Source organism: Melozone crissalis, unplaced genomic scaffold, assembly GCF_028551555.1.
Source record: "Melozone crissalis strain CALT ecotype California unplaced genomic scaffold, PUWL_Pcris_2 ptg000004l_1, whole genome shotgun sequence".
In the NCBI taxonomy this organism is placed as follows: Eukaryota; Metazoa; Chordata; class Aves; order Passeriformes; family Passerellidae; genus Melozone; species Melozone crissalis.
The window spans coordinates 41,941,359-41,955,696 of NW_026535782.1; the positions used below are offsets into that span (position 1 = coordinate 41,941,359).

Consider the following 14,338-nt stretch of genomic DNA (forward strand, 5'->3'; position numbering starts at 1 on the left):
TTCTTGAATCCTTCAGATCATAAACTCAGCCTGACAAGGATAAAGATAAAATACAGATTTCTCAAGCAGTTCTCCTGGGGCTGGAAGCCAACACAGGGTTTTACTGGTAGGAGGTAGAATCTCCCATTTCTTCCTTGCTGCATCTGTGGGCAAAGCCCCACATTTCAAGATCAAGTCCCAGATTCAGTGAGCCATGCAGGGCCATTGAATAGTGCAGGCAGCGAGCCAAATTTTCTTCTTATCTGGAAGAAAATTTCCTCATTTGGAAGAGGCTCCTTTTTTTCTGTGAAACTACAAGTTGGAAGAGGTGCTTTTTTTTTCCTATGAGACTAAATTTAAAAAGCAGCAGCTGTCTGCAGCTTTTCTAAAGTGCAGAATATTAAAATAAACCTTAAAAAACCATGTATGCAACTAAGTATTTGGGAACAAAAAAAGAAACATTATTAATGCAGTTCAACAGTTTAGCATGATAATCTCAAATTTGGGCTTCAGTCATCCTTTCTTCCCCAGTTTAAGATTATATAAAAAATAGGCCAGCATTTATGTATTTATTTTTGAAAATTAAGAGATGCAAAAGTAAATAAGGAAAATGTAAACTCAGCTACATTAATATCCAGGACAGGACTGTGGTTATATAACAAAGTGGGCAAAATATTTTGCTTATTCCAAAATTCACTTTCCTCCTAGGGTGTTTGTTCCTTAGGCTAGGAACAAAACAGATTCTAAGTCTTTGCAGCCTGGAGAACTACTTGTGTTCCTCTTCTTTGTAGCAACTTTTTCCATACTTGCAATAATTATCATCACTCCCCTCAATTATTTCTTCTTTACATTAAACACACTTATCTTTTGATCTTTCCTCCCTCTTCATGCCAGGACAGCTTTTATGCACAGGGGCAAACCGCTGTCTCTATTAACCATGTATTGCAGGCTCCAGGCATTCCAGGGGCTTTAACTAGAGGGGATAATGCCTGACACAGATTTCACAGAGCAGCTTATTTTAGCTGCTCCTGTAAGACTCTGTATGGCATGAAATGTGCGTGATCTCATCTGATCTGTTTCTACAGAACAGATTAAAGGAAAAAAAAAAAGCAAAGCAACGCAGGCAAGGGATATTAGAAAAAAAGTTGGAGATGTAGGCTCCCTTTGTATCATAAAATAGCCTCTAAAACAGTTAATTACAGAGTCCTCATTAAGACAAGTCTTACAAGGTTGCCACTGTAGCCTGTCTTCCAAGAATTAAGAAGCCTGGGACCCATCAACAGCAGCATGACTTCACACCTTGTTTGACATCCAACATTTCCACTCCACCTTCCCAGGCAGGCACATAAAACTGGGAATTACTGTAAAGAACTTCACCACAGCAGACACGGGCCCCTGGCAAAGCAGCTTCCTCGCTGCCTCAAGGCTGATGCCTGGATAAGAGAGGCCTGGCACACAAAAACCAGGGTGTGGCTGAACAAGGGTGGGGGAGCCCGCCCAGGAAAGTTTAATATTCCAGAGGCACGGAAGCCTCTGAAGTCTGGGGAGCCACATGAAAAGCAGGTGCCTGTCAGGGCACATCGGGGAGAGGAGGAGAGGCTCAGCACCACAATTACGCATCGTCTTGTGACTGCTGTGAAAGCTGCCAGGGGCAGGACGCTGCTGCAGAGCTGATTGCTCCCTCGAGACACGCTGCAAAGTGCTGAGTGCCCAGAGCTGCAAAGGGAAAGCAAGTGAATCAGCAGGGGCAAGTCAGTCCCCAAGCACTGCTGTGGTGCAGGATTGTATCAGCATGAAGGTGATGCACCGAGATGAAAGCAGAGAGAGAGGTTCCTTTGTTTATAAACATACCAGAGACAACCAGGTTACTGTGGAAAGTAATTTTATTTCAGAATTCCACACACTCTGTCACAGATCATGCACTTGGACTTTCCCCTTTGCAAATCCACAGCCTCCAGGCCTGGGAGAGATGAGGCATCATCTCTTCACTTCTCACTGCTGTGCCCACATGCTAAGAATGAGGGCCCTGATGGCAGCTTGCCAGGGGGCAGAAAGCAGCCTCTTGTTTCCATAATTGCTTTTAAACACGAGAAAAGAAATCCATCTGACTTGAAAGATTAGCAGTGGAGCTCAGCAGCAGTGAAACCCACAGCTGAGCAAGTTGGTCCTCACCCTGTGGTTACAGGGAATGAGAAGACAATCTCATGGGAAGCTTGTGTGAGCTAAGCTAGAGCAGAACACAGGGAGACATTCTTGGAGCTGAGCAGCCACCAGCCCAATGCGTGCCCTGGGCCTCTTACAATCAATCTGTCTGAGCCGCTCTGCCAGGAAGGGGGCTTGGAGCTGCCCTTTCACATTCAGCTTTAGGTTCTCCTGCTCTGTGCTACAGATTTGGCCAGGAAGTAGCCCACCTGCAGGTAAGCCTGTAAATCAACACATGTACTGCATTTAATACTGAAAGGTGCCAGTTTGAAAGACTCTGCAACATTCTGTTTGACCCAAAGGCTGGGTGCAGCATTAGTGGTTGTTTCCTGCATACTTTGCCTACACCTTCTTCCCTGCTTCTATTGCCTCTTATACCTGACCTTGCTCTTAAAATATTCCTAGTTGCAGTGTCCCTGTGACCCATCACATCTTTGGCCTTTGTCAAGACTGCCACTGCCAGGGCAGCTATTGCCTGCTGTGGTGGCTGCCTGTGGGAAGTGATCCTTTGCCTCCTGAGAACAGGCTCATGGCTAGCTCAGAGGAGGGCAAAAGTGAAGGGAAGAAATGATGGAGATGGTTGATGCAAGTGAAGTGGAGCAGAGTCTACAAAAAAGGCAAAAAGGCAGCTTCAGTCTCCATTTGATACACAAATTGAGCTCAATAGCAGCAAAAAATGGTCATAAAATATTAATTCATTAGGTTGCCAGGAAGAAGTAAAAGCATTCATGTAAAAAATTATATATACAGATATGTATGTGACAACTGTTCTCAGGTCATATCTCACCTTTTCTTTTTTGTATCTAGAGTTTTAATCATTTCCAGCCACACTGCTGTTAAAATGTGAAGACCACAGTACTGGAGTCAGCACCAAGTGAGGGGTGACATCACACTGAAGAAATGAGCTTTGGGGGAACTCCTGACAACCCAGATATTTTAATATTTTTGTTGACCTTCAAGTAATTAAAAACAAGGGGAATTCCCCCCAGTAGCCTATAGGCTCCAAGTCTCATCTGTCTGCTTTTAGGGTAGAAAGGCTGACATCAGAAATGCAGTGGGGGGCAAGGTAAGGAAGAGGGGGAAAAAGTCTGGGAACCAGAGTGAAGAGCAATCAACAGTTGAACAACACTGACTGCTGCAAAACACAAAGTCATACAAATGGGATTCCTGTTAACCTTTGATAGACTATAGACTTTATATACACACACAGACTCCAAAGTACACATCTGGCAGTCTAGAAAATACCAGTACCCTAAAGATTAAATAATTTAAAATGCAACGTTGCGTTATCACTGTATACAGAATGCTGTCTGACACACTGGCTAAAATGGACGGATTGTCCGAGAAATTGCTCCCTCCCTCACCTCACCAGCACTGCCTCTAAAAAAAAACCCAGGGTGAAAGACTTCCCTCCGTGCTTCCACTCTTGAAATTCACCTTGAAACTTCTCTGTCAAAGATGGGGGAAGTCCTGAGAGGAAGGGAGGAGAAAAGGAAAAAAGGATTCCTGCTCCCTCCAAACTCTGCTGCTACAGTACTCCTCTCCACTGGCTAAGGAGGCTGGACAGCAAGGGTGAAAAAAGCTCCTACAGCAGGGAAAAGGCAAACATGTTTCTGAAACAATAGTTATGCTGGTCTTTTGAGATACACACAGAGCTCCACACTCGGGGGACACCTTCTCTCCCACTTTTTTGAAGACAGCAGGTGGCTAAATGCAGAGTATAAAGAGTCCACAGCCTGAGAGCAGCCAGAGACAGGAGTGAGCAGAACTGCACTGCCAACAGGTCCAAAGAGATGGAATGGGAAGGTGTGCCCTCACCAGCTTTCTAAGAGTATTTGTAAAATGAAAGCACTGGAAAATCAGCGCATGGGAATGAGGAAGGGGATGGACAGCCTCAGTTCTGGGGAGGAGACTAAAGCACGCAGAGCAGATGGCAAAGCTAATACATCCCTAAATGCCAGCTTTGTATATGTACCCTAATATCACTGTATGGGACAGAACCTTGCTGATGTCACCAGTTCAGTTCTATCACCTTCACAGCCTTTAGAGCTGGTGAGAATCTGGCTTGTGTGTGCTTATTCCAAAGCCCTTTGAGGCATGCAATCTTGTTTCCTCCTTCAGTAAACCAAAACAGCCATAAGCTCTTGGGGGAAAGATGAAAAAAAAAAAATCCCCATTCCCATGTGTGTCTCCCACCCCTCCCCTATAATCACCCTCTCTTCCTCTAGGCCAGAGACAACTGAAGAGCTGCCTTGTTCTCCGCTCCCGAGGCCATTCCCAGGAGATCTGGCTAGGCAGGAACAGCAAGCTCTGCTCCTTCAGCCTCATCACACAACCAGACCACAAAGGCTCCTTCCTCCCCTGTGACAGCCTCAACAACAATTGTCTGTACAGGATGTGGTGTCGCAGCAGACTGGACAAATTTTGGCCCTTAATCCTGACCCCAGCTTCCAAAGGATGAGAAGGCTCCATGGGAGCAGGAGCTGCGGGAATTCTTCAATTTCAAGCTCTGCAGCCCTAAATATTGCCAGTGTAATCATTATCCACTCAGAAATACAAAAACAACCCTATCCAAAATATCTCACTCAGTCTGCCCTGCATGACTGGGCCAAAAGGACATAAAAGAAAGAAAAGTGAGACAGTGTAGGACAGCAGAGAAAAAGAAACATAGGGCAAAATCAGGCTGGAGGAAATTAAACAACCTCAGTGCAAGTCTGCTAAAATCATCACTGGATTTACCAGCCCAGTTCCACCTTCTTCTTCAGACCAAAAAGGGTTTGCTGCAGTAAGTGTACTACAGAAGAAAGAAGTGCATAGTTTGGTTTATTTTTTTTTGGTAGACGCTAAAAACTCATCAGAATTTATGTGAAGATCTCAGAGCTGCAGTTTTAGCCTCTCCTCCCTAGCCAATGGGCACCTGTTGGGGCAGAGATGGTGGAAATGGACCAGTAGCACCAAGAAATTCAGTGGGAGCACCAACTCCAAAGCAGGAATTACTAATGAACCAAAAAGGGGGAGTGGTGAAGAGAGAGAGGGAGACAGGGAGAAGTGGAGGAGACATAATTCGCAGTAATCAAAGTCTGCATTGGCTGAACTCTATCAACACTTCCCTAGGTAAGGCCCCATTACGTCTGCAGCAAGACCTCTGGCTCCGACAGAGAGCTGTAGAGGGTGTAGCCCAACTCATCCACTTCTTCAGGGGTGAGCTCTGAGAACAAGTTCACCTTGGGGTTCAGGGCACTAGGGAGGACACCAGCCTCCAGGTGGCGGATCAGCCCCTTCAGGGCCTGCAAGAAGCGGTCAGCCAGCATGTCCTGGGACCAGTCGGACTCCTCCTGGGACAGGTGCAGGATGACGTTGGTGAGCTGGCTGGCAGTGAGGTGTCCCAGAGCCGGGTTCAGCTTGCACACTGCTTTGAAGATCTTGAGGCACAAGCAGCGGCAGCCAGAATCCCCCTGGTCCAGGGCGCGGAGGCGCGCCGTTTCCGCCGGCCGCAGGCTCAGGCGCCACAAGTTGTCGTTCTGGGCCAGTCGGTGAGGTTTGGCAACGAGGACGATGTCCCCCAGTGTCAGGGATGGCAGAAAGTCAATAAAAAGATGCCGATCTGCATCATACTGCACTTCCAGAGTCAAATCTGCTGGGGGAGCTGCCGGACGGATCACATAGTCCAAGAGACTCCCGATTGCTGGCCAGTTGATGGACCCAGCTACAACTTTTTCAAAGGTGTCTGCTACAGTTTTGGGGGAAAGGTAACCTCCCACCACACAGCGGTCCCAGTAGCTGCTCCCGCGAGGAAAGTACTCTGGGTTTTCTCGACGCACCAAGTAGAAGCCAGGAATGTTCATGATAGTGTCCTCCCCGGGGATACAGGACCACAGGTTCTGCTCCAGCATGAGAGGTACAATGAGCTGGATGTGGTCAGCTGTCACTACCTTTCACAAGAGAGAAAAGTCAGTAAGAATAAGCTTTCTCTCTCCACATTCATTTTATTCACCACCTTTAGATAGCCTTCTGTCCAAGGGAACCTGGAATAAGGATTCAGCTGTCTCGTGGGATTCCCAGCCTCCCTTTGTTAAAAGGTATTCTGAAGGACTATTTCCAACCATCAGTGGGATAATTCCAAGGTATAGCTGAAGCTAGTGCTTACGTGGTATGTACTATTTAGAGACCTGACATGGACTGCATATAGATGAATCATTCTGCCACATATTGCTTTAAATCTGCTCCTCGGTTGTGAGGTGCAGCTGGCCGAGGGCACGGCAACACCACATGACAATTTAAACAGGAGACAGAGTTTCAAGTTTCTTGACAAGCTTCTGTTGCCATGGTTTAATAATCCAATGCTACAGCTAGGTACACTGCCCTCACCTGGTCTGCCACACTGTTTGGAAAAAGGTTGTTAAAGATCCCTTTTCATCAATGTGATTAAGACCCCAGGTCTAATTTTCACTGGACATTCCATGCTCCATTCCAGAGCTCTGACTCAAACAAAGAAGTGTGCCTCTGAATCACTCACTATAGCCATGGGCATCTTGCCATCAGGGAGATATTGTAGCAGGGACTGCTGTCCAATCCAGGTCTGTCATGCATTAAAAAAAAAAAAAAAAAAAAAAAGGGTAGGAAAGACCTACGTGAATACATGGGAGTTCTAAGGGAATCTATTTGGATGGTTACAGAGGGATAAAGAGAAAACAGACATGTACCGGAGAAACAGCAAGAAAAACACAACTAAAAGAAGAGACAGAGGAGAAACAAAGAAGGACAAAACAAGAAAGCAATGGCTTTGCAGACAATAACAGAGCAGCCTGGTCATGCCTGTTCAAACAGCACTGTGGAAATCGACGCCTGGCTCCACAGTGGGAGAGGCAGCACCAGGGGCCTTATTACTGAGGAACGCTGTGCTGAGCCAGCAGCGCCACCAGGGAAGGCCGAAACGCCCGTGCGTGGTCAGCCTGCTGCCCGAGGAGCCCAGGAGTTACCTGCAGGTCGTCGTAGAGGCTGCCGCTGAGGTACATGTCCCGCAGGGGCATGTCGGGCAGCTTGGCGCGCAGGAAGCTGCGCAGCTCCGCGCAGATGTCCACGGCCGCCTGCTTGGCCCGAGCCTGCTCGTCCGCCGGGATCGCCACCCGCCGCCGGTAGTACGCCAGCAGCTTCTCCTGCAGCGACAGCCGAAGGCGGGACTTCTTCAGCTCCACCTGACTCCTCTTGGCAGATGGCTTGGCCTTTGTGGGTCGAAAGAAGTCTGCAGTACAGAAGGAGAACTGTTGAGGTTGCAGCTGATTCCGCTGCGAAGCGTTGCGCAGAACAGAATCTGCAGCACGGAACTGCGGCCTCCCGGGTCTCAAAAAGCCCTTGGCAGACATTTTGCAGGCTTTATGCAGCTACTGCTCCAAAGGGGCATGCTAAGGAACTTCAAAATATACTAGTAAGAGCACCAAAATGGATGAAAACAAGTTACTAGATTTGAAATTTAGCCAGACTAATATTGTGTACAAAGATGTAATTTTAATGGCTACGTGGGCAATATCTCAGCTAAATTTCATCAAAAATTCAGTGCTGTTACCAGTTCAAAAGCTTTTAGTGCGATGCCAGATCAGTGAATAAAACACTTTTGAACAACCACCATGATCTCTTCGAGTTTTTACCATTGAAACAGATTATTACAAATTACCAGCGAAACCCAGTCCTGACTAGCATATGAGATCAGAGAAGACTGTGCCACCTGGAAATGAAACAGTTGTTGGGAGTCTGACCAGCACAGTTATTAGGATGATGAGCTGACAGATCCTGGGACCATCCCAGCTCAGGCCATCATAGCTCCAGTGATACCCCCACTGAAACTTTCACTGCAAAAAGACCAGAGAGCCCACTCAGAGGCACACTGCAACAATGCAAGGTTTACATTGTATCTGCATTACTAAACAATATCTGACCTGCACAGATTCTCTGAGTCCCTTCTTTTCTGACTGGTTTCCCAAATAAATAAATCTATGCTTCCCATCCATTTCAGATTTCTCTTAACATGGACAAAGAGTTTCGGACATTAACAATGATAATTAAAGGGGAATTACAGATCTAAGAGAACTTTGGAAGGGCTATGATACCTAAGGGGCACAGGAGAAATCCCCAAGTCAGTGGGCCCGTTAAAGCAATTGGCTGTTGCCAATTTTTGTTTGATGATTTTTTTGATGATTTGGCCACACAGCACATGAGGAATGGCTGACCAAGCTGTACACAAAGCCATCTATCCCAGCCTCAGCAGCTGCTGTCTCCTGTCCCACTGGATTCTGGGACAGATTTGAGCTTTTTTCATGTAAAGGAAATAATGCACTAAACCATAGGGAATTGGATTTCCTTGCCTATTTATGAAAAAAATTATTCTTCCATCCTGAGTTTTAATTTACTTCTAATTGAAGAATTTAAGACACCATCATCAATGTTTTTATTACTCAGCCCATATGCTTGGGGACTCCAATCAAATCATCTAGACCCCATTTAACACAGCTGTCTAGTTTTTAATGTTTCCTCAGCAGAAAAAACTATTGCCATTCCAAAGACAACTTCCTTTAAAATAATCCGGAAATCAAGTTAATAGTTTGATTCTGATTTTTAGTTTAAATCTCCAATTATAAATCGGGGATAGAAAGTAAAACCATTGAGAACAAAGAACCAACCACACGTAACAAAACATGGCTGGATTCTAAATTACTGATTATCTCACCCAGAAAGAAAACTACAGGACACTTCCTATAGACTATTGAAGAAAAACACAGTGATAAGCAGCACTAAACAGGGAAATGTCGATCCAGAAATTATTTAGAAAATGGTAGCAATAATACAGAAAATACCGTTATAAACTGCTAGTACATTCACAGCTTGAATACTCCCCCCTTAAAAGGATGCAAGCAAACTGGAATGAGCCAAAGAAAGGCAGCAGAGTGCTTGAAACGAATGCAATAGCTTTCTATCAGGAAAGATTAGATATTCAGATTAAAAGAGCAAAAATTAGGGAGAATAAAGCTATGCAGTCATGAGAGGAATGAAGAGTGCAAACAGATGATCATTACTGATTTGTTCCCAGGGTCAGTTCTGATTCTTGAAGTTACCAGTGCACCTGCTTAAAAGAAAAACATAAAAATCCTAGCCAGACAGGGTATTTCCTTCTTCTGATTTCCTTCTTCTGCACTCCATTAAACAAATGCAGGGCTTATAGGCCTGGGTGACTGTGATGCAGGAGGATGACCATGCCTCTTACCAGCGTCTGCAGCTGAAGGTTCAGTGGGAAGGGTCTGCAGGGAGCGGCTGAGGCTGCTCTTCATGTCCTGGGTCAGCAGGCGTGAGGAGGAGCCCAGCCAGTTTGGCTCTTCCCAGCTTCTCTTTCCCGACTGGCCCAAGCGAGTGGGGCTGCTGGGAGCGCTGATTGCCCGGTCGTACATCTAAAGCGGGAAGGGTTTGAGTCACCGAGGGGCCAACGCTGCCATCGTACCCAGGCCACTGCGGGCACCCCGCTCCCGGAGCCGTGCCCGGTGCTGGCCGTGGCACTCCCTCCCTCATTCCCTCGCTCACCCTCTTGACGGCCAGCGTGGCGATGCCCAGCATGGCGGCGCCGCCCACGCCCAGCACCAGCCGCGCGTTGGCCAGCACGAAGTCGATGGCGGTGCCGATGCCGTTGTCATCCTTCTTCCCTCTGCGCTGCCCAGCGCCTGCCATCTCACCTGCGAGGGACAGGAGGCACAAAATGGTGGTTCACCCCCTCCTCCCACACCTCCCACCCGCTGCTGCCCCAGGCTTTACCACAGGAAGGGACCCAAATTGCTGCTTGTTCCCAGCAGTGCCAGGACAGTACTGACCAAGCAATGTCCAGTGCCTCAGGGAACACATCCAAATTTGAGGTGAAGTTTCTAATAATTGAATAGGTTTAATGAAAGAAAGCAAAATTTACTTCCACAGTGTTTTGCAATAAAATCCTGCATATTAAGCAAAACCTTCTAACTATTCTGGTATTTTTCTTATAATTTGTGCTTCCCAACCAAAGCACATCCAATTTATTTTGTAATTTCTAATGTAACAAGTGTGATTTTGCTTACAGACAAGGCAATACAGGGTTGGTCAACTGTCTGGCACAGAGTGGAATCTTCCCCAAGAAGTGACAGGCAGTCTCAGAGCTCCCATTCACAGATTAATTTCTGAACAGTGTCCCATCCCAGATACTTCAAAGACACCCAAGAATCAGCAGCAGAGACCGCAACACATCATAAAAGGAACAGCTCCTTTGCCTTCATTTGATGTTTATTCCTGCCCTGGAGGCTGGGGGGTTTGACTCTCAGCCAAATCATGTCAAACACTGACATGAATATTTTCTTACATGTATACTTTTGTGTCCTCAAATTGCCATTAAATGTGACCTTGAGATTTAAATTTAAAGAGTCTCTCAGACCCACAGGGCCTCAAGCTGTGCCAGTGATGGCTCAAGCTGGACATCAGGAGGAATTTCCTCACAGAATGGGTGATCAGACATTGGAATGGGCTGCCCAGCGAGGTGATGGAGTCACCATCCCTGGGGGTGTTTAACTTGGACGTGGCAGGCAGTGCCTTCTAGTCACAAGGTGGATATCAGTCAAAGATAGGACTCAATGAGCTCAGAGGCCTATTCCAACATCAATGATTCTGTGATCCTGTAAAACACACTTTACCATCACTGGTATGGTAAAGCCATAGGGGGATCCCCAGTGAACCTACATGAAAACCCCAAGAAACTCCTGCACTGTGACTTTAGGGCTGTTTTCTACGTCAGTGTCCAAGGCTCTGAGCCTGCCTGCCTGCCTGGGGTGGTTGAAAACTGCCCTTTGTTTTTTCTACAGTCAAGCCAGCGGGAATGTTCCTGCCTGGATGAACCAAGAATACATTCACTTGTCATCCCCAAGCAGAACAAACCCCACACTTTTGTAAAGCTCACTGTAACAGCATCATGAAGAACACGGTTATATCATTGTAAATGACCTACCTGTGACCTAATGCATTTGTGAAGAGAACAGGAGAGCCCTCCTGGTGTGCCTGTGGAAGCACCTTCAGGATTTCTTCAAGACAGTGGTGGGTAGTGAGTGTTAATCATCTCTTCTGGCGGGCGAGGGGATTTTGGAAAGAAGAGGGAGGTACTTGGGACCGGTGGGAGCTAGAGGGAATGGCTAAACCAGGCCCCCGAGGCTGCTCCGCAGGAAAGCCTGCCCCTTCTCCAGCTGCCTTTCCTTGTCCTCCAGCCGCTGCAGCCCCTGGTTCCGGCGGAACTCGCGGCGGATGGAGGCCAGGTAGAAATCCCGGTCGGTGTAGCGCAGGCCGCGGCCGCGGCGCAGCAGAGCCCGGTACAGAGTCAGCACCGCCTCCCGGGACCACGCGGCCATGGGGGACAGCTGTGCGGCGCGGGCGGGCGACCGGCAGAGGGGTGACCGACGGCGGGATCCGGGTCGGCTTCTCCCTCCCCGAGGGCCCCGCCGGCCGCCGCTCGGTGGCGGGCCCCGCTCGGTGCGGGGCCGCCTGTCCAACGGCGCGGGGTAACGGCCGGTGCGGGCCGCGGGCGCCGCTCAGCCCCGCGGGAGGAGCGCGGCCGCCCCGCTCTCACCGGCTGCGCGCGGGGCCGCTCCGGGCCGCTCCCGGGGTCACCCGGCAGCGCCGCGCTTCCGCTTCCGGGCCGCGCCCCCGTGCCCGCCAATGGCAGCGCCGGCGCCGCGGGCAGCGAGCCGCGCGGGCCTGGGGTGGCGGCGGCGCGGCGCTACCGCCCCCTGGCGGCCGGGAGGGAGGGCAGCGGCCCGCGCCCGGCCCGGCCCACCTCGGCAGCGCGGGATGCTCCGGCCGGGAAGGGCCCCGGCAGCCCGGGCTGCTGCTGCCCGGGGCTCCGTGTGCCGCGTGGGGCTTCGTGTGCCGCGTGGGGCTCCATGTGCCGTGTGGGGCTCCCGCTGCCCGGGGCTCCGTGTGCCGTGTGGGGCTCCGCGTGCCGTGTGGGGCTCCGTGTGCCTCAGCACAGCGCGCTCGCCCGAGAGGCAGCGTGTCTGCCGTGCGAATCGCGGATTCCGTGAGGTTGGCGAAGAGCTCTGAGGGCAGGGAGTCCAGGTTCTGACTGAACAACACCTTGTCAACCACATCATGGCACCCACTGCCACGTCCAGTCTTTCCTTAAACCCCTCCGGGCACCGTGACTCCACCAGCTCCCTGGCAGCCCATCCCTAATGTCTAATGGCCCTTTCTGCAAAGGAATTCCCCCCAATGTCCAACCTGACCCTCCCCTGGAAGAGAGCTGTGCATCAATGCTGCATCTCAAGGTACTTCTGACTTCTGGGATGCTTTTTGCAAACTAATTTATCAAATTCAAGCTCCTTTTCTTTATCTCCAAGGAACCCCCAGAGACCAAGGCTTGGTCTGGAAGCCTCAAGGCTCTAGGAGAAGGGCAGTAGCTGGCAGCCTCTCTGGGGTCTGCCTGAGCTGATGGAAGGAGACTCCCAAAGCTAGAACTTTTTGCTCCACTGTTCAGGTGTAAATCCCACTTTTCCATTCTCACCTTCTCTACTATGAGGCATCTCTGGGGCATATATATTTCTCCTTAGCCATCTCCTCCTCCCCAGGTCCTCCCTAAATATAAAACATAATGTGCTGTGCCTCCCCTGGAAGGGAGGGTGAGAGAAGGAGCAAATGGTGTGTAACAGAGGAGAGCCACATCACTTCACACAATTCTCAGCGACACCAGATATGACAGTGATAGAACTAAACAGGAAGAAAAACAGAAGCTCTGGACTGGCTCACTCCGTGCCAATCTCCTCTTGTTCATTTCCTTTCTGAGATAAACAACCCCAATCGTTTTGATCTCTCTGTGAGCGAATTTGCCATGCCCCTAATCAGCCCTTTCTGAGAAGGGCTTACTTGAACTGCAGACAGTATTCCCAGAGAGGCCGTGCTAGTCATTTACATAATAGCATTATCATATTTTCCATATTATTCCCTCCTTCTTCCTTCTGCATGCTAATATTTTGCATGTGCTTTTTTTTTTTTAACTTGCAGCTACTTTCAGAGCCAGGGTTTGTGTGACATCCATATTATTTCTTGGGTTGCTAGAGAACATCTGGAGCTTTGTAATTCTTATGTGCAATTTGTTTTCCCTCTTCTGACCTTGCACATATCCAGTTGATCCTTGGCAAATATGTCGTTCCCCATTTGCCACATTTGCATTTTACTCAGTCTTTTTTTATCTCCTCAAAAGTCAATAGCTTTGAGTCAACTTTTAGTAATGTTCGGTATATTGCTCATCTTTATTTCCAGATCATCAGTTCATATACTGGGCTATCCAAGACCTCAGAGGCAGCACTCACATTCCCTGCTCTTAACCTGCTGCCAGAATGAAAATTGATCTTTGACCCTCCTCCCAGCTTCCTGCCTCCTCCTTGGGTCGTTAATCCTCAGAAATACTTCCCTTCTCACAAGCAGGCTCTGTCACCCCTGGGCAGGTGTGCTGATCAGCCCAGTCCCCAAAATTCTCGAGTCTGGATCAAAACTTGAGCAGCCACATCAATGGGATAGTACTCCTCTGGTGTACTATCAATGGGATCTGCCAGGTCAGGCAGAGCAGTGATGGATTTCCCTGCTGCCCTCCTGCCATGGCAGCCAAGGAGTGCCACCTCCACAAGTGCCCGTCCCCAGCCCAGCCCCTTGGGTAGTGCCTCTTTTGGTGTTTCTCTCTGTTCTTTCCCCCAGGCTGGCTGCCAGCTCCCGGGCCCCTCGCCAGCAGCTGCGTGTGCGTGTTGGGAGCTCCTCCACCCACGCTGTGCAGCGTGTCCGTGTGCCCCAGAGTGCCCCAGCCCCTGGGGGACGTCACTCGCTGTGCCCGCTGCCCCACCGGGGCTGCCCACGCCTGCATTGCGGGGCAGGGCCCCAACCTGCCCCCAACCTGCCCCCAACCTGCCCCCAACCTGCCCTCAACCTGCCCTCAGCCTGCCCCCAACCTGCCCCCAGCCTGCCCCCAACCTGCCCCCAACCTGCCCCCAACCTGCCCCCAGCCTGCCCTCAACCTGCCCCCAACCTGCCCCCAACCTGCCCTCAGCCTGCCCCCAACCTGCCCCCAACCTGCCCTCAACCTGCCCCCAACCTGCCCCCAGCCTGCCCCCAACCTGCCCCC

At 49.6% G+C, this 14,338-nt stretch overlaps 2 protein-coding genes across 2 annotated transcripts; both read right to left on the minus strand.

Annotated features, from left to right (window-relative positions):
* Positions 1-2,405: 2,405 nt before the first annotated feature.
* On the minus strand, positions 2,406-11,273 carry MIEF1 (mitochondrial elongation factor 1). The gene is made up of 5 exons (XM_054277888.1): positions 11,186-11,273; positions 9,748-9,896; positions 9,437-9,617; positions 7,161-7,423; positions 2,406-6,113 (listed from the first exon to the last, which is right to left on the minus strand). Exons 2-5 carry the CDS (start codon positions 9,889-9,891, stop codon positions 5,307-5,309), a joined length of 1,395 nt encoding a protein of 464 aa, XP_054133863.1. The 5' UTR covers positions 9,892-9,896; positions 11,186-11,273; the 3' UTR covers positions 2,406-5,306.
* A 93-nt stretch (positions 11,274-11,366) lies between these two features.
* Positions 11,367-11,663, minus strand: LOC128937982 (MIEF1 upstream open reading frame protein-like). The gene has a single exon (XM_054277899.1). The coding sequence runs from the start codon at positions 11,577-11,579 to the stop codon at positions 11,367-11,369; it is 213 nt and encodes a 70-aa protein (XP_054133874.1). The 5' UTR covers positions 11,580-11,663.
* Between the last annotated feature and the right edge of the window lie 2,675 nt (positions 11,664-14,338).

What these genes read in the sequence shown, in the direction of transcription:
- MIEF1 (XM_054277888.1), bottom strand. Translation starts at nt 9,891, where the DNA reads ATGGCAGGCGCTGGGCAGCGCAGAGGGAAGAAGGATGACAACGGCATC. An exon ending in CCACGCTGGCCGTCAAGAGG is followed by an intron (nt 9,618 to 9,747) that starts GTGAGCGAGGGA and finishes TTCCCGCTTTAG; the next exon opens with ATGTACGACCGGGCAATCAG. An exon ending in ACCTTCAGCTGCAGACGCTG is followed by an intron (nt 7,424 to 9,436) that starts GTAAGAGGCATG and finishes TCTGTACTGCAG; the next exon opens with ACTTCTTTCGACCCACAAAG.
- LOC128937982 (XM_054277899.1), bottom strand. Translation starts at nt 11,579, where the DNA reads ATGGCCGCGTGGTCCCGGGAGGCGGTGCTGACTCTGTACCGGGCTCTG.